The sequence below is a fragment of the Papilio polytes genome, unplaced genomic scaffold, assembly GCF_000836215.1.
Source record: "Papilio polytes unplaced genomic scaffold, Ppol_1.0 DF822067.1, whole genome shotgun sequence".
Lineage (NCBI taxonomy): Eukaryota > Metazoa > Arthropoda > Insecta > Lepidoptera > Papilionidae > Papilio > Papilio polytes.
Window position 1 is genome coordinate 4414386 of NW_013527137.1, and position 22458 is coordinate 4436843.

The window sequence follows — 22458 nt, forward strand, 5'->3', positions numbered from 1 at the left end:
AGAAGTCAAAGGAAAGGAATGCATAATGCCATTCAAGACCAAGACGTAGTTAACAGTTTTAAATTCGAGACAAGCATAAACTTCAAGATTTACTGAATTACTGACAGAGCGTTAAGCAAGAAATGTTGTAATGCTATTTATGTTAAAGTACCTATAATTCTTCCTAATTTCTCAAAGACATGTGGTGGCTAAATTACTGACATTTTGATACATTGGCGTGTTTCAGCTAAAAGTTCCAAGGAATAGGATTATTCCCAACCGTCACCCCGCTTGGTCCCCACGTGAAAACATAGGAGTATAGAAAGTTTTATCCGTCCCACCTTTTGCACCGAGGAGGTTTGAACTTATATTATTTCTCGACGGTTCTGTCTGTCACTTTATTGGTGATAGTGGGACTAAAAGGTGAGACGGGTGAAACTTTTTATTCTCAACAGTCCCCTCGTGGGGAAAGAACGGGGTGACGGTTGGAAATAATCCAAGGAATAATGGTCACTTAATAGTATTTGTCAATTTCTTTGGTACCTCTCCAGAATCCCTTGATGCCGCTCTCAGAGTACAGTATGGAGTAGGCTTGCCGGCAATTAGCGAAGCGCGGCCGCTTGCCCTGCAGCAGCCGGCGGCCTTCCGCCTGCATCTGCACTTTCACCAGGTCGGTGGGCGACGCGATAAGCTGCCCCAGCGCGCCTGCAGATGCTCCGCCTACGAGACTTGCCGACGTTACCACATTTATAAATACCCATATACAAACTTTGGCAGTACAATCGGGGAAAGGCGGTGTTGCATCTTAAAAGCTACAATCGTCTGAATATTTTGAAACGAGACGATGAACAAAACAATGTAGCTCATAAATGTGTCTGTATGAAAATAACACGGCTAGTTTATTATATTATTACCCCTTATCTTATTAGTTTTTTTGTAGTTACTGTCGTTGCAATAAACAAGGTAATTTTTCCTGAAGTACTATAGACGCAAAATTTGGCCTAGAACAAGGATGTCATCAAATTATAATCAAGAAAATCAAACCCACGATCCACACTGCACTTTAAAATTAATTCGACTTCATATTTCAAGACAATATGTAATTTAAATATCTCACATAAAGACTGCGCGGCTAGAGAGGTGTTGCCTTGACTGTCTCTGAAGAAGTTGCGAAACTTCTCATAGAAGATGAGCCGGCTGCCCGAGTAGATAGCGTGCCGCTGCAACATCGGCATCAGCCCACTCCACAGTTTCAGTACTCCCTCCTTCTTCACGATCTTAAAAGCCGTGCCTACCATACCGATGTTTTCTAGCTGTAAAGGAAAATTGATCTTGAAATGTGGTATGAGAATTCGACCATAAGAATAGCGGGGGGAAAAGAAACTGCTAAAGTAACCATTGAATGATTTTAAATGTTACAAGTCCGAGAAAGAAAAACATTTTTTAAAGTAATTTCGTTTCGAGTCTAAAATTTACAAGTTACTATTACCACTTTAAGTTTATAGTGTTATTTAGATATCGCTTCAAAGCCCATAAACCTAGACTTGTTTGTCGTCACCTTGTACAAAGCACTTCGACCTTTAACCAATCGATTGGCCGTATGTTTGGGTTAAAGTACAGGCTTGGATATACTCGGCGGATAACTATTTATTTATACAAAATCGATTAGAAGAAACGATTCACACACGACTTAAAGCAATGGATTAAATTACCTAACATTGTAAGAAAAAACTACGATCTCTTCAGTTGTGTTTGTAACCTAAAAAAATATTTGCTTTTCGGAGACTGTTTCAACTGTGCCTCGTGCCAACAGATTGTCAGCATATTGCGTTGTTTTTGTGTTTAATTTTGTATAACGATACTGGTTGCCAACGAATCCACAAAAGGATAAGCCGACTAAATTGGACGAGTTGTTTTAAGTACGAGATTCTTTAATTAAAAAATCGATTATTAAGCAGAAAAGATCAAATACCAAGCTACAATTTTTCTGCTAGATCTGAAAATTATGATATCACTAGGTTAATATGACTTTAAAAAAGTACTAATACTTCTAGTATTTATAAGGATACTGTTATGATTTTTTTAGGACCGACTTCCATTTATTATTAAATGCTGAATCGATGAGGACATATTTCATGGTTCATTTATAAGTGTATCGAACATTTCTACAAATGCTCAACTCTATGCGAATTATTGTACCCATGACTAATTTGACCGGGCCATCTTGCGTCAAAAGGTAATTTAATTATTTTTTGCCAAAAACGAAGTTATTACAGCTTGACGATAAAAGTAATTTAATTATATGATACCTTGAAGCCTTGTTTCGCGGTGGCAACCTCCGATTGAATTTGTAGTCTGGTTTTTGTGAGATCGAATGGATACGTAACTGAAAAAAAAAACTTAAATTATAAATGCAAAAGTTTAGATGGATGAATGGTTTGTTAGAGTTTGTAGTCTAAACTACTGATCGGATCTCGATTAAACTTGCCATTGATGTAGAGGACAGTCTGGAAGTACTTACTTTTGTTTTTTTTTGTTAATTCCACGCGAACGTAGTCGCGGGAGAAATCTGATCTTTACTAATATTATAAAGAGGAAAGATTTGTATTTTTATATGTATTGAAAAAAACTAATAGGCCGATTCCTTTCACCATTAGAAAGCTACGATATCGCTGAGTAATATAGGCTATAATTATTAAATTTCACGTGGACGAAGTCGCGAGCAACAACTAGTGCATTACAAATGTACAGTTGAAGACTAAATTACTAGCGTACTGTGAACTAGACACTACTAATGTGAAGTGGGTAGATCGTATAGCGGATATTTGTACGTGCTAACATGATATTAGGTACCTAGTTCAGCCGCCCAAGCGGCGAGTACCGCGACGGTATACCGCAAAGCCACAGATTCGTTTGCCTTGTTGGCCGTGTTATCGACGTTGCGAAGGACCGCCATTGCTGCTTGTGGTTGATGATTGTTGAGTTAACTATTGTTGTGTTCCATAACACCTGAAAATAATTTGTTCACATAAGTACTTTGTTACATAGATATAATATTCACATAGCACATAACTATAACCTTATTGTTGCTAGTAAAAATCCTACAAAATATTGATCTCTGAAAACAGAGAAAACTCCAAGAGTATGTTTATTTGTCCCTCTGCGTTTCAGCAACTTAACGTAAGAAATGTTAAAACACCTATTTTTAGACATTTAAAGTAAATATTGTTTATTGTTTTAATGTATACGAAATGTCTATTTCTACTATTTTCACTATTTGGAAACAGTCCGCGGACAAATAGCAACAATGAACAGCGATAAGGAGAGACCTAAGTCCAAAATTTATTACTTTTGCCTTATCGTGGAAGCAATACATTTTTATTAAATTCATTTCCAAACCAAAAGCAAGTATTAAGGCATGTTAAAATGAGTAAAAAGCAACTCAATGTTACTGAACGCTATATGGTCAGTCTAAATAAATAAACAAATGTAACAAAGAAATTTCTGTACCAAAAATCCTGCATTTATTCGGATGACAGATGCAAATGTATGTGGAATAGGGAATAAATAACATAATTCCACACATAAAACGCATACAACGTATTTTATAATAAGATCATTAATTTTAATCAAAGACATTAAAGCAATCTATAGACTAGGCATAGTGAACAACATATACTAATACTATAATGCATAGGATAAATGTCGTAGCGCCCCTTATTCCGCCTATTGCGCCTTTTAATGCCGGCGCCCTAGGTGGTTGCATCACCTTCCCCAACCCTAACGCAGGTACGGCATCTTAACAAGCTTATTACCTCCTCTGAATTTATTAACATAAGTAAAATCGGGGTCAGAAGCCGTTACCGAATTAAAAATAGTTATCGACCAATAACAGTTACAAAATCAAAAGTATACATCTATGATAACGATAGCCTAAATTCGTGACATTAACGTATTTCATAACATTTAGAACAATGACTGTCACACTGAACTTACCTAGTTCAACAGTTACTAAGTGATCACTGAGTCCTATACTAATAAATGTGAATTTCCACTTTTCATAATACACTTTTTTTTAATATAAAAAGGTGCCAAACGAGCAAGCGGCCACCTAAATCCGCCAGAAGGCAAAGCGACCGCTCCCCTTAGACATCCGCAATTGCAAGTGCGTTGCCTACCCTAAATTGACGGAGGAAGAGACGCACAAAAAGGGGATATTTCCTCTTGTGTATGCGTATGTATATGCGTCTCCTCCACCGTCAAATCCACTTTCCCATCCAATCCTTCCCTTATTAGAAAAAGGCGGGACGGGAAAGGGACTAAAATTGGGCCTCCAGCTCGTCGGCGTTAAATTACAAAAACAATAAAAAATATAGCCTATGTGTGTACTCACTGATAATGTAGCTTTTTAACGATGAAAGAATTTTTTAAATCGCCCAGTAGTTTTGAGTAATTTTAATACATACAAAAATAAAATCCTCTTTAAAGTGTTAGTATAGAAGATAGTAAATGAGCAAGGAACCACTTGAATTCACCAAAGTAGAGATTTAAATACTCATTTAACGCATAATTTAAGTTTTTTATAAAGGTTTCTGAAACCTGCGATTTATAAGATAAGATGGGAATTGGGAACGCATACTATGAAAAAAATCGCTTTATTCTTTGTTTCCTTTTAATAAATGATCTTATCTTCTTTAATAAAAACATGGTCTTTATAATGTTTCTCTGAATTATTTTATAGCTAAATATTCTGATATAATCTGGAAGACGGCCAGCGTCATATTTGAATACTAATTTACAAGAAATAGGCGCAGACATTGTAACAAATAATTTTGGAACCGGTTTGAGTTTTGTTCCTCTAAGTTTGCGAGGGTTTATCCTTCAATGACCTCCGATGTTCATGATAATTGAATATATTTTATATGATAACTGATCGTGGGTTCCTTTTTACAATGAAATATAAAAAAATCTTTTATTTATTTTGTCTCTTATTCATTATTATAAAAGGAAGAAAAATTTACCCAGATTAATTATTGCATAATCAATATTTTTATACAGGTTATAAAAAAGATAACTTATTTCTAACATAAGATAATAATCTACCTCGTTCCTTTGGCAACAAGAAACTATCTCACTTGCAGATGTCGGAAGCACACCAGATAAGGTAATTTATCGCTATATAAACAGCAACGTTCGGGACCAAGTAAGTGCATCAAATAACTCTCGGACGAAAACAATGTTACCACTTCTCTGACACTAATATTAATACTTCTTGCTGTCTCTATCTAGTCAAGCAGAATGAAAGAGATGACAATATTTACACAGGTGTTATCGCAGCCAAAGTCCGCGGTAACGTTTTAGTACATTTAAATGTGTTGCCGAGGTCAAATAACCGCAAATTAGTTAGATAAATGACATTAATTAACTGTATTTTACGTTTGTACACCAAATGATGTAATTCCTGAATAGAAGTGACGTAGTTTATAAATGGAGAATATTCCTTGAAATGCTTAGCTTGACTCAGTGTGAATATAACGGTAGAAAGATGGATTGCATAAGGGTTCAAAAAGGGAATGACGATTGAGATGATGAGAGATAGATCTGGTGTGTCTTCATTACGGATAAGGACGGAAAAATGATGTAAATGACTTTGAAAAATAGAATTACAGTTCTTAATTTATATCCAGTGCCGATTTTAACGCTATTAGAGCTCTAAGCGCGATGTTTACAGTGCCCTTTTTTTACCATAACTTGTGAGGGGTTGAATAAAGACAGGTGAGACTGTGTATTTCTGTGTAATCTTTTAACCGCAAAGTCTGGTTCAAATAATGACAATTAATGTTCACCTCGTTTTCATACAAAAGACGTATACACTTTGAATGCAACTGTCAATATATTGTGCTTGTTATCGTTGATTGAAAAGCAATTCAACTACAATAACCTTTGCCGCTATTGTTTTAATGTCAATACACGATCAAGGTACAAAGTAGAAACGGACATATATTATTGACAAAATTCAACAATTTAATCTTACTGTTTGGAAGAACGATAATACTAAGTTTCTTTATTATTTCCGCTCGGACAAAGTCGCGAATAAAAGCTAGTTTTTATATTTTATACTTTACCCACTTAGTTAGGTTTTTTTTCATTTATTAATGAGCAATGGTATATCAATAATCACGAATATTACTAATATCATAAATGTGAAAATTTAGATGGATGAATGGTTATTTGTTAGAGTTTGTAGCCTAAAGGGATGAACGAATCTTGATGAAATTGGACATTAAGTCTGTAAGAACATGTATAGGCTTACTCACTTTTGTTTTTTTAATGCTACGCGGACGGAATCGCGGGCAAAAACTAGTATAAAATATCAACAATTGACTATTATTGGAAATAAACATACGATGATTAAAGAATGTTATTGTTACTTTGCACAACTGACAATTGTGTTTAATACAGGGAAATAATCAACTCTTCCACGCTCTGGGAAGAAAACCATTCATATTGTAATGCATTCATTATGCACCATTATTACTGAAAATTCCTGAAACACTTAGTGTAGATTTCTCACTTAACGACCACTTAACGATATGACGTTAAAACTTACGCTTTTGTTAGAGATACATATATCGAGGTCGTTAGACAAGGTTAACTAAGAACTGCTTGAAAATAGTAATGTATTTTTGCGAAAAATATATTTTAACTTGTCTTAGAAGTCAATTTTGGTTGCCAACAGCGTGACTTATTAGTTAGAGTCGACGAAGGCTGGACTGGAAAGTCGAATCTCCACCGCGTGGCCAAGAATTATGTAACAAAATAAATGTAGTTTTTTCCAGGATCGAGACTCGTACATTATTACAATAAAATTTGGCGTTTTTATTTAAAGGAAGAAAAATAATTTACCTTAGAATTGAATTTTTGATCGACTTCCCAAAAGGAGGTACTCAATTCGTCTGTATTCGATTATACGATGCAATTCACTGTTGAATTGAAGAATTGCTATAAGAACATTAATATAATAATAACTATGAATGAGCGTCGCCTAGTGGGCATAAGGGGGTAGAGAAATCCCCCCCTCCCTCCTCGAGAATAAAAAAAACACAAATGTTGATAACCATTACCTTTTGAAATGAAATCCCTTTACAATACCTAGTGCATTATACGCTGTTCATACTTCTGTATAAAACTTCCACAGCATTTCAACTACTTCATATAAACATACGAAATAATATATAGATATAAATACGTATAGTTGTGGATTAAACATCGAAAGCCGTTCACAAACAACTCAACTTGTCCCCAATCTTTTCAATGGGAATGAAAGAGTGCTTAATGTTGCGATAAAAGCTTCGCGCAATAAATGTATTCTCAACAAAATCCAACTATAAAAACAATGACTTTTAAACAAAATAAATGACTGTGACCATGGGTTCCTACCATTTTAAGACTTATCCTAGAATTATTGGTTTTCTACGTTTGTACAGGCATAAATAATTAACAGTTTCAACAATTAAAACTCTTGAGAATTAAAATATTTAAAACTTATTAATCCTAATTTAATATTTAGATGGATGAATGGATGGATGTTTGTTAGAGTTTGTAGCCTAAACTGCTTAACGGATCTCGAATAAATTTGTCATAGATTTGGGATAGTCTGAAAAAACACATAGGCCACTCTTGTTATTTTTAATCCCACGCGGACAGAGTCGCGGGCGAAAGCTAGTTAGATATGAATTTACTTCCAATAAGCACATATTAGTGTTATTTCATCCCCCCTAGACCAAGCCTAAATCATTGGCTGATTGACTGTTGAAAGATATGATGATGAAATAATTCATTTACTATCGATTACGTTTCTGACGCAATGTAAAAATGTGGGCTTGTTTCCAAACTATGTAATCGAACTGTAGGTATAGCCTAATCAAGAATATAAAATTCTGATATCAGGGCGCTTCAATCGGGGTCTTTATTACACCATTTTTTTATTGGTTAGATTTTTTTATATAATATGAGGTGGCAAACGAGCGAGCGGTCACCTGAATCCACCGAAATGGAAAGCAACCACTGCCCATAACATCCGCAATTGCAGATGCATTGCCTACCCTTAATTGACGGAGGAGACACACATAAAGAAGACATTTCCCCTTCCTATGCGTCTCCTCCACCATCAAATCCTCTTTCCCTTCCCATTCTTTCCTCTTAAGAAAAGGATGGAAAGGGAAGGAGTAAAATAAGGTCTCCATATTTTTCCCGGAATAATTGAGGGATTTTATATGTCTAGTCAGTATACTAACAATAACTAGTATCAGTATATTTTTATCAGTCGATACAGTAGGTGTTTTGACATGTACCAAATAATAATAACCTACATACAGGTGGGCGTTAGTTTGTAATAAATTATTGATAACAACTACGAAACAAAGGGTCATAAATATGTTTTAACTAATAAGCCTCGTAGTATATACTTTGCTTTAATTGCTTTAATTTGCTTAAATGTTAGATGGAAGGTAAATTTCTTATTGCGTTTAAAATCTAATAAGATTGATGATTTGGTGATTAATTTGAGTAAACAAAAAAAAACTAAAAATCTAGATTTTTTTATAGATCTAACTTAGTTGTACGTTCTCGCTTACAAAAATAGTAATAATATTTTCATTCAAAATGTACCCCAGCAGAAATTGTGAACTCCAATTTGACCTCTTCTAAACAAATACACCGGCCGCACGCTCACTGCACTACAATGTAAACAATCAACTGTTTCCATCAATGAAGTACAAAATGCAATACGTCCGAAAGAGACAGACTGAACTCACAGACTAAATATAGAATTCGTGAGGTCTGGCCCTAATTCGCGGTTATCTATCCACGAGAAAGAGCGCGAACACAAGAAGCGACTGCCTACGTCCGTCATCCATCGCTACCGAGTTGTGACTACTCATTCATTCAGCACACGGTAACTATCAGCTAAAAGAAAGAGCCTGCCTTGTTATCTCTTTCATTCACCTCGTAAGAATGTAAATAGAACGATTTGTAAATTATTATTATTGTTAGTCATCGATGAATGAATTTCATTGAACCAAACAGATTTCGCGTGATTCACCGCCTGTAGACATTACAATGTTTACGATCCAAATTGTGTGGAGATGCCATTATTAAATGTAGTGTCGGAATTTTCGTTATTCATAATATTAGCTGTATTTAAAATTTACACAATTCAGATCCGATATACATGAATCATAAGCAACTTCCACACGACAGAAATACACATTTCCTTTATTATATTATATGTCAATATTAGTGCTAAATCGAACTTTGATCAAAGATCATATCCGTTCCATCTATACTAATATTATAAAGAGGAAAGATTTGTATTTTTGTATGTATGGAATAACATAAAAACTATTGCAATGATTTTAAAAATTCTTTCAACGTTAGAAAGGTAATTTATATGTAACATAGGCTGTATCTTGTTTACTTATTTTTTAATTTTACGCAGACGAAGTCGCGAGCAACAACTAGTATTTTATAAGTTGACTACCACACATAAGACTGGTTCAGTTATACGGAGAAAGTAATTTATTAAGATAAAATTAAGTAATTTCGTCTTCATTCATTCTTTGCTGTTACGCTTTTAATCGCATCTAGTCATTATTACGTCATGACGCAGTATGACATAATATTTTGTTTAATAACTCTTCCATCTCAATACTTCAATAGCAAACTCACACTATAAGTATAGGTACGTGATCTTGGTTTATATTTTCTTTATTAGACCATTTTTATACAAAAAATAAGAGGAAAATGCACTATTACTATTAATAGTGTTTAAATTGTATAAAAGAAGTGCTATGATGTAAAAAAAACAAACAAAAAAAAACGCACGAAATATACTTTAGAACGCACGTCTGGAACAACTCTTACGTAAGCGTTGTTCCCATGTCAATGACCTACTTCAGTGACCTACTCCGTGGGTATTCAAGGACTGAATGAATGATGGATTTGTTTCATACATAAATGTTTATATAAAATACTACTTTGCGTAATATATTGTAAATAATGTATGAACATGTCTACCTCTTTTATTTACATTTCTTAACAAATAATTATTAATTAAGTTACTACAATGTTGTAAAATAAAAATATTCAAAAGGTGACAAAACAATTTTCTTTAGATGGACATATAGTGAAAATGATTTGCATTTCATATTTAAAATTTACTTTAAAAACAAGTACAAATAGTGTAAAAAAAATCGCATATTAGTGTTTTCAAATTATGGCAATAGATGGCGTTAGTAGTCAGAGACAAATGCTTAAAATATCTCGAACAAACCGTATCATGTCCCAACAACGCGGTTACGACTGCGACTGGTTGGCGCGCGGTATTTATTTCTCGACTCGCGCGAGTCAACTGACTGACCTTGACGCAAAAAGAGAAACAAACATACATAGGTTATACATAATTATCTTAGTAAAAAATATTAGTAAAGCCCATCTCAAAACTTTTAAAGCTGTAGATTATAATTATAACCTGAACACAAGATTTTTTTAATCAGTAATCGGCTATAATCCTGTTCATAAAAAAACAAGAACATTTTATACATTGCAATAAGTATAATATAAATGTAATATATCGAAACGAAATAGATACCTGCCTGCAACAAATCTTTTAATTCCGTTTATTTTACATGCTGAAAAAGGTGTTGTAAAATAGAGGTGTACTTTATGAACCACGTGTTTTTCACTGTAAATGTAATGTAGAAATCAAACCGATTCGATTTTAACGCGGAACGGAACAAGCAACACAAGTAATATGTTTATGTATATCAGATCGTACAAAAGATTCCTAACTTAGACCAAACTAAAATTATAAAAAAATAACTACGAAATATGAACAGTACAAAAAAGTAGGTTTCCAAACAAAACTATCAAATTTTTGCGGTCGACTTGTACTTAAGCTAGCGCAAGCAAAACAATATCTTATGAAATGGAGATAGAGTGCAATTTTTAACGACCTTTTTGTAGTAGTAATTTCACAGAATAGGCAATAGGCAAAAGGCTTTGTGGTTCAAAAATTGTAAAAAAAATATAGAAAGCAAATAAAAAAAAATAGTAACCGCTGCATATTTAAATACATAAAATGTTGATTTTATATTCGCAATAGTATTGCCCTTTTGATAGATTTTCTGTATTGGGGTTATTGTAAGCATTAAACATGGCTCATTTTAAAAAGTTCTTTTAAAAATATCGTTAAGACCGTACGCTACCAGGATAGAGGTTCGATTCCAATTTCAATTTCTTAGAATTACTTGGGTTAACCTTTGAATCGTAATTTAATTTTTGCTTCTTTTAAGCTTTGTATTCATACTGTAATTATTAAGTTTATAGTTTTGGTAGGTTAGTAAAATACGTCATGTTAATATTGACGTCTAATAATATTGTCAACATAATAACTTACAGTTAATAGTTAATAGAAATAACAACTTTAAAATACACACAGCTCTGTACGATTCCCATACCCTTCCCAGTTTTTGTGACGTATTCAGTCCCGAGTCCCAAAGCATTACCTTTTTTCTTTTGTGCCATTTAATGCGGGATTGGGCCCCTAACAAAATTATACTGCGTTTGGGTTCTATTTCTCTTCGCCTAGGGTGGTTCTGCATTGTCATTTGTTAACGAATATTTCAACGTCTTTTAATAATTACTTCTAGTTAAATTACATATGGGACTTAAAAATGTTTTACAGAACAAAACTTTTTATTAATTCAACAAACATATAGTTACCATATTAATGTGTTTTGCAAAATTGCTACAATATACTTTATTATTGTCATTAAATTGTTAGCGTTTTATAGTTTTAGGCAGACAGTCTTTTTAAATATTTTAAATACAAGTAAGAGTACGCGGAAAAATAATTAAGGCTTATTAAAATAAGCCTGAGGCTTGATTATGGCGCGTAAGCTATATTTTTTTTCCCTTATCTATATGACAATGTTACTAGTTTACGATTTACGACTAAACCATTATCTTTATAATTGTTAGTGTAGTTTCGTTCACTACCTTGCATATTATGAATAGGCACACCGACTTGATTACTGGCAATAAGTTTAATTAAAAACTAAAAAAAAAACTATATTTGTGTTTACGCACAGATTTTTTTAAAGTAAACCTCCAGACCTTACAGGTCACCTTAGCAAAGTTTCTCATATCATGAGATATAAATGGTTTAGGAACTAATAGCGAACTTTTAATCTTTACTAATATAATAAAGAGGAATTATTTGTATTTTTGTATGTATTGAAATAACATCAAAATTACTGAACCGATTACAAATATTCTTTCATTAATAAAAACCTACGTTATCGCTGAGTAACTTAGGTTATATTTTTTAGTAGTTTTTAATTCTGCGGACACGCAGTCGCAACCGACAGCTAGTTATTTACATAGAAGACAACTTACCCTTAGAACCCCGAAGGCATTGATTTCTGTGTTATTTTCAGTTGATGATATTTGATGGTAATTATGTTTGTAGTTATACGGTTCTATTGAGAGGTTACATGGTTATTTACATTTTAAAAATTTATTTTATAAAATTCTGTCCCTATTCCATTTCTGCCATTTTGATGAGTGAAGTTGGGTTTTAGTTTTAAAATTGACAGTAAAATTCTGAAATAAGATATAGATAATTTATTAATTTATTATTAATTTTACACTGATCTGTATAAATCGATAGGTGTTTGGTAATGACAGCGATTGCTTTATTACAATTTAAATGCGCCTATTGCTGTTAACGGCAGATAATTAAATCTTTATTATTAAATCCATTTCTCATCGCTCCCATCTACAACGACCGTCATCACCAAGATGGCGAAAATAAAATAGACACAAAATACTACGCCTTATAACCTGTCCATTTATAAAGGTCAATGGAGCAAATTATAATGATCACAAAAAATAGAAACATAAATGAGAAATATTGTAAAGGTGCATGCATAGACCAATACATAACATGTATTTGATAACATTTGAAGAACCCAAGATAACCATTATCATGTCCACTTTAGACGCATACTTTATCTACACTACTTCTCCACAATAATGTAAGGCCAGGGCTCGGTTACATTACAGTGTACAGTGAACAAAAAAATATGTCTGGTCCATATTTGCAAAGCAAAGCTATAATTATTGTAACTTTGCCGCTTGTTGTACAAGAACATCGCATGCGGAACGATTTGATATGCTCTGTGGCTGTGTCGCATTCCATGCAAGTCTTATGTTATTGTATTCGCATTGTATATTGTAATACAGATAATTTTAATGGGAAGTGGGAACTTACATATTTTAATTAAACTTACAATTTTTTATACCAATATAATATTGCCCATTTTCTGATACTTTGGAGAAGAATTGGTCGTTACCAATTCAAAATCGGTTGAAACGTTTAATTTGCATGTACTTAGACAGATAGACGCGTGAAAAATATACGGTCTAACAAGCAAATACAGCCGAACCATTAAAAGCCATTAAAAAGCTATGTTATTACTATCTAACATAGGCTAAACTTTTAATATTTTTTTAATTTCACTCCGGCGAAGTTGCAAGCAATACTTTATAAAAGCTAAAGTTGTATGTTTGAAATGTTTTATTTGGTAATTCCCACTAAACTAAAGGAAGAGATCTTTTTTTACCAAATGACTCAGTGGTGTGATGTTTTCGAAACGCAGGTTCGATGTCTAGTCGAAAACAATAAGGTTTTGCCGTTTTATTTTTTCCTACTTTGAAGTTCAATCGCAATAATGCCGACAAATAGAATGACGATAAAATTACTTATGCCAGTTTGTATTTTAATTTTACATTAGGTTAAATGTGACAATTATTGCAGAGAATTTAATTTTTTCACAGATATGTGCTCGAACGGATGGTTTAAAAAAAATAACACAGTTGACCGCATAAACTCAAAAAGAAATATCAAAAGCAACATAATGACTTAGGTAAATGATTTATTCATTTGAATATGCTCAAAGCATTGTATCGAGACGTGTAAACGTGAAACAAAGGTCACGGAGTGCCACAGCTGTTACATTAATTCGCCAAACGTTTAATATTAAGAAAATTTATAAAGAGGGAGTAGAGCACATGGCGGTCTATCAAAACAACAAAGCCGATTGGTGTGGTGACGTTCTACCCCGGTGATATGTACGTCGTACTACCTAAATGCCTTATGTACACCGCTAGTTACTACTTCATGACTACTCCGAGCTCAGTGTGTACTGCAATGCAACGGAAAATATGCGTGTTTACCAAAGTCGTTTCGGTAGAACGGTGTCGTGTGTTGCGTCACGTTTAAGGAAATTGATAGTGCGCCGAGGTCGACGTGACTAGCATTATCGTGTACTATATATTGCTATTTGTGATAAATTTCATTTATAAGCTTATTTTTTCAATTTAAAGTGAGTTAAACAAGATGAAAGTTAGATTTCCCGTGTTCAATACTCCCCTTGGATGCCCGACCGATGTCCGACGCCACGACATAGCGCGCGTCCTACATAACCTTGTTATCGCAAGTAAGTTTTTTATACTTTTTTATTGTGTATTAACCACGTTTCTTTGGCCAAATAGTGTGTAAATAATATTATTATAGAAATGGCAAGTCATTATAACCCTTAAATAAGTGTTTTATGTGGTAAAATGTGGTTAAAAACTCAGTTTTGAATAATAATATTGAACGTCATTGCGAAGTATACAGTCGACAAGATGGCGGCGAGTGGGGAGAGGGCGCCCAGTTGGCCAGGTGCTGCCGCCGCGTCGAGTTCGGCGCTATAGCTAACTAAATAGGTACGCAGAGTGTTGTACATTTAGAACGTTCACAATGGCTACCGCGAAAGACACGTCTACTTTCTTTCTGGAGGCAGATTCAAAACAATTTGACTGTGTTTTAAAGTTATATCCACAAGCGATCAAACTAAAAGCTGAACAGAAAACAAAGAAACCAGAGGAGCTCATAAAATTGGACAATTGGTAAGTGCGAACGTCTTTCAGTGGAGAAAATGCGGCCGTGGCGTGTCAATGAACTTGTATTGTGTGTGTATCCGTGCAAACTGATTTGATAGCTACCTCCCTCGCGGACTGCATCTCTAGTCCGCGGACGGCTCATTAAAATCACTGCGTCACGTGGGATCGATGTCAAATTGACACTATCGTTTTTCCTGAAGCCAGTGTGGGGGAAAATATCACCGCGCTTAGGCGTTATAAAATGGTGGCTGTCCTTTACGTATCATCGCTCGTAAATGCTTTTAGTTTGGGATGCAAATGAATATTTGCTTGTTAATTCTGTAGATACTTTGATTAGGCAACTTTAGATAACAACCATAATATGTTATTGTATATATAACTATTTGTAGCTAGTAAATTACACATCGCTTTGTTTAGTGCCGTTCTCACATCCGTTCAAAATGGTGACTTGCTTTTTATAAAGTATTTTGTCGTTAATAACTATTTATTCATGATATTAAATGTTGTATTGATTTTATTAGGAACTAATAAATGATTTAAGACATTTTAATAGATATTGAGAAAATATGAGTCATCAGTTTATAATAATTTTTAAGTCTATGTCTACACTTTTACAAAACTGTCAAACATTTGTTTAGTGCATTTGCATCTTTTTGAAACAATTGAATATTGTTTCAAAAAGATGCAAATGTTATATTGTTACCTCTACATTAGTTTTAGACATTAATATTTATTAAAATTATTTTTTATTTATTTAATGTATAGGTACATGTTTTAATTTATTTTTATTAATAATACCAGCCACTGTTATTTCAAATACTTTTTTATATAAATCATTTATTTGTTTCTTTACTTTTCCATCAAGTATTTCACATCCCACAATAAAATCAAGTACTATTTATTTTTAATTTATTATGGTATAGTTTTGAATATTTCATTATAATTTTTACATTTTAAATTTTTTCAAACATCTTATTCAATAAAACATTTTTAAAATTAAAACTGCCTTTGAAGCACAAAGTATTTTTTTCTAAAGATGAGTAAATGTTAGGAAAAATGTAAAAAAATTAAATATAAACATATTATGTAATGGTGAGTGTACTGGTGAAATATTTACATAATATTGTTTTATCTCCCTCTCCCTGACATACTCTCTGAAAAATAATTAGAATTTAAATAGCCAATTTACAACTGAAATATTTCCAGAAGCTAGTGTATGCAGTCATAACAAAATAATTGTAAACAAGATAATAATTTTAATTGTATAATGTAATAAACATCTACATATCAAATCAAATTATTGGCATTTGTACAGATGCATTCATTTAATTATTTTGTAGTATTTTTATTTCACAAAATACTCTATGTCTCTAAATATCCTGTACATGTCATGTCTGCAAATAATAAGTAAAAGTATGAAGTAGGTATTAAAGAACCTATTCATTTATCTTAATTAAATTAGAAATATGTAAAGAAGTATAAATACACTATTTATGTTTTAACAATGGGCTATCAAATAGTTTGAATTTTCCTATTACTACATAACAAGATAAACAATTTTCATTAGTATATTTGTATAGTCTGTTTTGAATTTGTTTTGTTTAGGAATTCATTAATAACTCTATGGTCCACAATATAAAATAACTTTATTTTATTAACATTTTTCTAGAAATTAATTTGCTTAATTATGTCTTAACATAATTCCATATCATAAGATAGGCTTAGTTTAAAAGCAGAAGTTTCACATACTGAATTATTTCATTTTGATGGTCATTTTGTATGTGAATGTCTGATTTTTTTAGAAAGAGTCTCCAAATATTACTAACTTAGATATAAAATAGATTGTCTTTATTACTTTTTTTACAATTTAGTATTCTATATTTCCAGGTATCAAAATGAATTACCAAAGAAAATCAAATCAAGAGGGAAAGATGCTCACATGATACATGAAGAATTGGTGCAACTTATGAAATGGAAACAAGCAGTATGTATTGTAATTTATATTCAAAACATTATGACATTAGCAGTCTTTGTCTCACATACTTTGCACTACAATATCTACAGAAACATATGTTATAAGTAAAATATCTGTGCAATTATCTGTACTTCGGTACTAATATTATAAAGATTTTTATTTCTGTATGTAGTACGTAAAGTCAAAAAATTCCAGGCAGCTTTTAAAAATAGAAAATTGCACTACTAAAGGCTATATTTATAACTGTTTTTATTCCGTGTGGACTAAGTCGCGAGCAAAAGCTAGTATTTATCAGTGATACTGCTTAAGAATATCATATTAAGGGACAGAAAAATGATGTTATTTAAAAAAATGCCTTGTTTGTAATTGTAATACTAAACAACTACATATTTTTTCTTGCAGAGGGGAAGGTTTTATCCACAACTGTCATACCTAATCAAAGTGAACACACCAAGAGCAGTAATGGCGGAAACAAAGAAAGCATTCAAGAAGTTACCTAACATTGAATCAGCAATGACAGCCCTTAGCAACCTGAAGGGTGTAGGAACCGCCACCGCGTCAGCACTACTCGCAGCTGCCAGCCCTGAAATAGCTCCCTTTATGGCAGACGAATGCATACAGGCTATACCGGAGATGGAAGGGAGTGATTACACTGCCAAGGAATACCTCAACTTTGTTAAACATATTAGAAATGTCTGTGATAGATTAAATAAGGTAAGGATTCTATTTTTTTTATTGTACAATATACCGCGCGTGTAGTTATGACATATTGACCCGGATTTGGAAGTTCCATAGTTAATTTGTTCATCTTTTCACACTAAAAATTATACATAACTATATAGATTCGATTATATGGTAAACAACAATTTTCGCATGTTCTTCTTCATGTTTCAAAAATCAACTAAAGGGCTTAAACAATTAAAAACACCTTTAATGTAAAATTTATTATGCTAAGTTGCAGCCTACATTGTTTAACAAATTAGTTTGTATGTCAACTTATGTAGGAAGTTCTGAGTCACTGGCATGCGATATCTAGGTTACTGGTACAAATCTCTGACTAAAGATGTCAAAAATATGCGTAGTTTACGGAAGTTTTGAAATAATATGGTGAATATTAATTTGATTTTAATACATAGAGATTGCGGCAATGTTACTACCCATAACCACAATAACCACTATTTACCCATATTTGCTACGTATATTCAACACCTTCAATGCTACCAACACAACAACTTACCAAGCAATGAAGTTTACTAAATATTCATTATTCCAGGAACAGAATGGTTGTGGCAAGAAATGGTCCCCTCACATGGTGGAACTGGCACTATGGACACACAACATCGTGTCGGACCTACAGCCGCAGCTGCTGGGCAAGGAGCCGCTGGCCGTGCTGCCCGCGCCCGCCAACGGCGGCTCGCCCCTGCCCAGCGACGAAAGCAACCTCGACCCACCCGCCACTAACGGAAATGGTAACATCTTCTTACTAATGTTATAAATGCGGAGGTTTAGATAGACGTATTTCTAGATCAATGGATCTCGCTGAAATTTGCCATAGATGTAGTCTGAAAGAACACAGACATACTTGCTTTTTTAATTCAGTAGTAAGGGAAATCTTGGGCTAACAGAAAATACATACATAATTCACACAAACATTTTTATAATAGGTGTCTAATGAGCGAAGCAGCCTTCTAATTTCGCTGTAGTAGCGAAGTCACATACCGTTTAATCAATAATAACAATATTGCATCTGTAGGAACACGATTTTAAAAAAATACATATTATTATATTAGTAAATAAAATATTTATTGATCTCTTAATACTAACAAATGTATCTAGTGTCTTGAGTTTATTAAAAAGAAAAAAAGAAAACAGAAAAGTATAGATTTAAAGTCAAAATTAAGAGGTAAATTACCTTTTGCGAATAGAACTCAAAACAAGCATGAAGTTAACAATTGCCTAAAGGTAACTTGTCCGAAAAAAAGTACTGTTAGTTCTCAGTAGTGAATTTTGCCAGAGTTTGAATAACAATGCGTAGCCGGGCCAAGACAAAGCGGCCTCGCTAACAATGGCCGAACCTCTCATTACCTGCGCCCGCGCATGAACTGCAGAATACAAATTGTCTTGTAATACCACTTCTATTTTAGTCTACACAAAGATTGTTTTTGTTGTCGTTTACTAGTTATACCTATATTAGTAACTTCACAAATTTTATTGTATACTAGCTGTTCACTTGCGGATTCATCCGCGTGAAATTATAAAAACTTTATTTTATTATTTACATTTGTCAAGTTATCGATAGCAAATGACAAAATGACATGACATCACAAACCTTAGCAATCTTGCTTTCTTGATGTTGGCAGCAATTTATGGTCTCTTTCCCACTTTAGGGTTTTTATCCAAAATATTTACCACCTAAGTTTAATGGCGTGAAAACATATAGCTTAAAGCGTGACGTAAGTGTAGGGCTTTTTATTAAAAAAAGAATTATTCAAAAATATGCTGTAATTACTGACATCTTAGGCAACAAAGAAGTGTGTATTTACGCTTTATTATAATAGTATAGATTTAAATTTCTTACACTAAGCGATTCAATCAGTCTCTGAGTGAGACAGGGATTTTAAGTGGATAATTTCAGAGTGTTTATTTTTTAAAACAGGTGTATGTTTTGTTGTAGGCAAAATAGAGTCCGCGAACGAGGACACGACAACGTCGTGCACGGAGGACTCTCTGGACGCCAAGGCCGCGTCCCCCGGCACGCCCAACACCCCCGCCTCGCCCTCCGACAACTCAGACTCCGCCGTCAGCACGCCGCGCGCCAAACGGTAACACATTTTTATTATAACAAAATCACCATCTTTTCCTCCTTATCCTACTCCCGTAGAGTCGGCTCTACAGGTTTTACGCCACTACATAACTCTATCAGACGTCGTCTTAGTCATCGCTCCCTTTTTTGGTCATGTCACCTTTCATGCAATCCATCTATTTCTTTCTAGGTCTACCTCTACCGGTGTACCTCTACACTCAAAACTAACGTTCTCCTTTTAACTTGTGATTCATCCCTCATAACATGCCATGCTAGCCTTTTACTCCTTACCTTTTCTACCACTGGAGCTACTCTCAAACTTCCTCTAATATACTCACTTCGTATCTTATTCATACGTGTCTCCATATTTGTTATAACAACCTTATGTAAAGTAAACCTTAACTAGAATTCAGGCTGTATTCTTAAAATCAAATTATTCTCTATAAACTACAAACAATAAACATAAAATAGACATCCAGAGGGTCCGAAAAAGTTTTCTGGCATTATACTTATTACGTATGTTCGTAGGAATGTATTTCAAATAGAGTATAAGTCGCCTTAGTATGCTGTTTAAGGCCTTTTGTTACTATGAAACGTTTTTGAAAATTCGTAATTGTTTGTAGGCAAATAGAAGAAGCGAGCTCAGCGGAGGAGAGCTCGCTGGGCGAGGCGCCGGCCGCGCACGCGCCGCCGCTCGCCAAGAAGCTGCGGGAGGCCACGCACTGACACGTGCGGATATAAATAGCTTTCTAGACTAAAACGTATTGTACCTAGGTAATTTATTTTTCAATTCCGTTTAATTATAAAAATAGAGTTAAGTTGTAAGAGTACCGGTTTTTGTAAGTTTTATAGGGTATATCGTATGTGTTTGGACGGACTCGGCGAATGTTTTTGGTGTACAATGTGTACAGCGGTCGAAGGGCCGACGGAATGAATTTTAATTAGCTGATGTTCAATGACAGATTGAAATTCAATTTTTATACGCATATATAATTTTTTAAATGATGTAATGATATTTCGGAGAATGAATTTTATAGAATTAATCAAGCTATGTTGACTAAAGACAGGTTATGCAGGAACCGTTTAAGACTTGGTCGAAACTATTGAAAAATGTATATTTCCATTTTGCTTTACTTAAGTCTGAAATTAATTTGAATTGAACTGTTTTATTGTAAAGTACGCTTGAATATCATTAAAATAAAAATCTTTTATTAATATGGACTTCAATATAATTTGATTAATTCTAATTAGAATGAATTGAAACCACCATTTTATTTTTAAACGTAGGCTAATTATTATAATGAAATCGAATTTTAACATCACTAACTACCTGATAGAATATAAACTGTCAAGTCACAGCGGCTGATTAAAAGTCCGACTTAGTGTTAGGTTTCGTTTGTAGTTTGGTTTATGGAACATATACAAAGAGGACATACAAATACCAAACGTGTATTGTAAGTTTTGGATTTATTATGAATCTCCACTGACGTAACATATTTATATTGCCATCTCTTTCAATCTGAGACAAAGATAGAAATATTCGTAAACATGTGACGCGTTGTTTAAAAGTTATTCAACTTTACAAATAAACGCAGTTTAAAGTTGAACTCGGAATAAACTGAGTATAAGCAAAATTTGTACTAATATTTGCTTATACTCAGTTTATTCGTAAGTTTAACTTTATACCGCATTTATTTGTAAGGCTGATACAATTTACTTTAACGATGTGATTGACGTAGTCAAACAAGGATGTTTAACTGTTTGTCACAAAATATGTAAAACTACTAGTGAGCTATACAAATGTAATTCTATTTATGACCACTGGGTATTATAACTTCGGCCTATATACAATATGTTTGATGCGAATATTTTATGAATATCAGAAACAGACTGATCATACCATTATAATCAATGTTTTTAATATTTGGTTTATGCTTATCTCTGTATTACCGACCCTACGAAAGTAGGATAAGGTGGGGAGAATGTTTTTTTTTATCAGTTTTACTTTATAATATATGTTAACTTATCAAAACTTATCCTTCTGATGTCCGGAACTATACAATGTGATGACAGACCCACTTTCAGTTATCAAGACAAAGAAATGATAGTTTGTTAAAATAATCATAAAACATTGAAACTTGTGATATTGTATTTTTGTGGAAGATATTAATATAATAATAATTACTGCGCTGAAAACGGGTCTGTTATTTAGGACGACTTAAGGTAATTTCCTCTATGTATATGATCCGTACTTAGGACGTTCGTATCCCGAGTGACATTCCAGTAATTGTAAAGTGACGTGGTCGGCGGGGCGGTCAGGGGAGCAGTGCGGGGGGTGTGGAAGGGGAGGGGACGAGCCTCGCCGCCTCGTATCCGGACCAGATGCCTTGGAGATTCACTCACATTGCCTTATGACACAGTCTGCCCGCAGAGTTTATATGCAACAAGATAATACAAAGGTCGTGTTACCCGGGCGCCGGGCACACGGGCCCACAATGTAGTTTTTAATGAACAAATATAAGATATTAATTTTATAATGTCGCATTTTTAATTACACCCAATCCTTTTTATCTTGTTTATATTTAATTTTTCATTATCAGGCGTCACTTTTCCTTTTCGTTCGTGCACGTCTAATGCTGTTTGATTTGCCGTTGCAAAATTAAATTCCCCTTTGGCGGGGGGACTGGTG

The 22458-nt window shown here is 33.7% G+C and overlaps 3 protein-coding genes across 7 annotated transcripts in view; 1 reads left to right on the forward strand and 2 right to left on the reverse strand.

The window, feature by feature from the left end:
- Positions 1-293: 293 nt before the first annotated feature.
- Positions 294-12617, reverse strand: LOC106107459 (mitochondrial uncoupling protein 4-like). Of its 4 annotated transcripts, XM_013288318.1 has the most exons (6): positions 6886-6900; positions 6691-6766; positions 2833-2988; positions 2289-2365; positions 1097-1292; positions 294-699 (listed from the first exon to the last, which is right to left on the reverse strand). In XM_013288318.1, the coding sequence occupies exons 3-6, from the start codon at positions 2933-2935 to the stop codon at positions 494-496; spliced, it is 582 nt and encodes a 193-aa protein (XP_013143772.1). In that variant the 5' UTR covers positions 2936-2988; positions 6691-6766; positions 6886-6900; the 3' UTR covers positions 294-493. The 4 variants fall into 4 exon arrangements, with proteins under 4 accessions (XP_013143772.1, XP_013143773.1, XP_013143771.1 ...); XM_013288319.1 differs by lacking the exons at positions 6691-6766; positions 6886-6900 and adding an exon at positions 10313-10336; XM_013288317.1 differs by lacking the exons at positions 6691-6766; positions 6886-6900 and adding an exon at positions 8650-8904 and having other exon boundaries at positions 295-699.
- A 1588-nt stretch (positions 12618-14205) lies between these two features.
- Positions 14206-20986, forward strand: LOC106107278. 2 transcript variants are annotated; one of them, XM_013288069.1, is made up of 7 exons: positions 14206-14543; positions 14719-14997; positions 16879-16975; positions 17369-17680; positions 18240-18435; positions 19641-19788; positions 20393-20986. In XM_013288069.1, the coding sequence occupies exons 2-7, from the start codon at positions 14849-14851 to the stop codon at positions 20493-20495; spliced, it is 1005 nt and encodes a 334-aa protein (XP_013143523.1). In that variant the 5' UTR covers positions 14206-14543; positions 14719-14848; the 3' UTR covers positions 20496-20986. The 2 variants fall into 2 exon arrangements, with proteins under 2 accessions (XP_013143523.1, XP_013143522.1); XM_013288068.1 differs by lacking the exon at positions 14206-14543 and having other exon boundaries at positions 14580-14997.
- A 1098-nt stretch (positions 20987-22084) lies between these two features.
- LOC106106861 (protein asunder) overlaps positions 22085-22458 on the reverse strand; it is a 7726-nt gene continuing 7352 nt past the window's right edge. Inside the window, 2 exon segments of the mRNA XM_013287521.1 lie at positions 22085-22155; positions 22325-22452. Of these exon segments, the coding sequence (XP_013142975.1) occupies positions 22085-22155; positions 22325-22452 (199 nt within the window).

What these genes read in the sequence shown, in the direction of transcription:
- LOC106107459 (XM_013288319.1), bottom strand. Translation starts at nt 2,935, where the DNA reads ATGGCGGTCCTTCGCAACGTCGATAACACGGCCAACAAGGCAAACGAA. An exon ending in CCGCGAAACAAGGCTTCAAG is followed by an intron (nt 1,293 to 2,288) that starts GTATCATATAAT and finishes TTTCCTTTACAG; the next exon opens with CTAGAAAACATCGGTATGGT. An exon ending in TCTAGCCGCGCAGTCTTTAT is followed by an intron (nt 700 to 1,096) that starts GTGAGATATTTA and finishes CAAGTCTCGTAG; the next exon opens with GCGGAGCATCTGCAGGCGCG.
- LOC106107278 (XM_013288069.1), top strand. Translation starts at nt 14,849, where the DNA reads ATGGCTACCGCGAAAGACACGTCTACTTTCTTTCTGGAGGCAGATTCA. An exon ending in CTCATAAAATTGGACAATTG is followed by an intron (nt 14,998 to 16,878) that starts GTAAGTGCGAAC and finishes CTATATTTCCAG; the next exon opens with GTATCAAAATGAATTACCAA. An exon ending in TTATGAAATGGAAACAAGCA is followed by an intron (nt 16,976 to 17,368) that starts GTATGTATTGTA and finishes TTTTTCTTGCAG; the next exon opens with AGGGGAAGGTTTTATCCACA.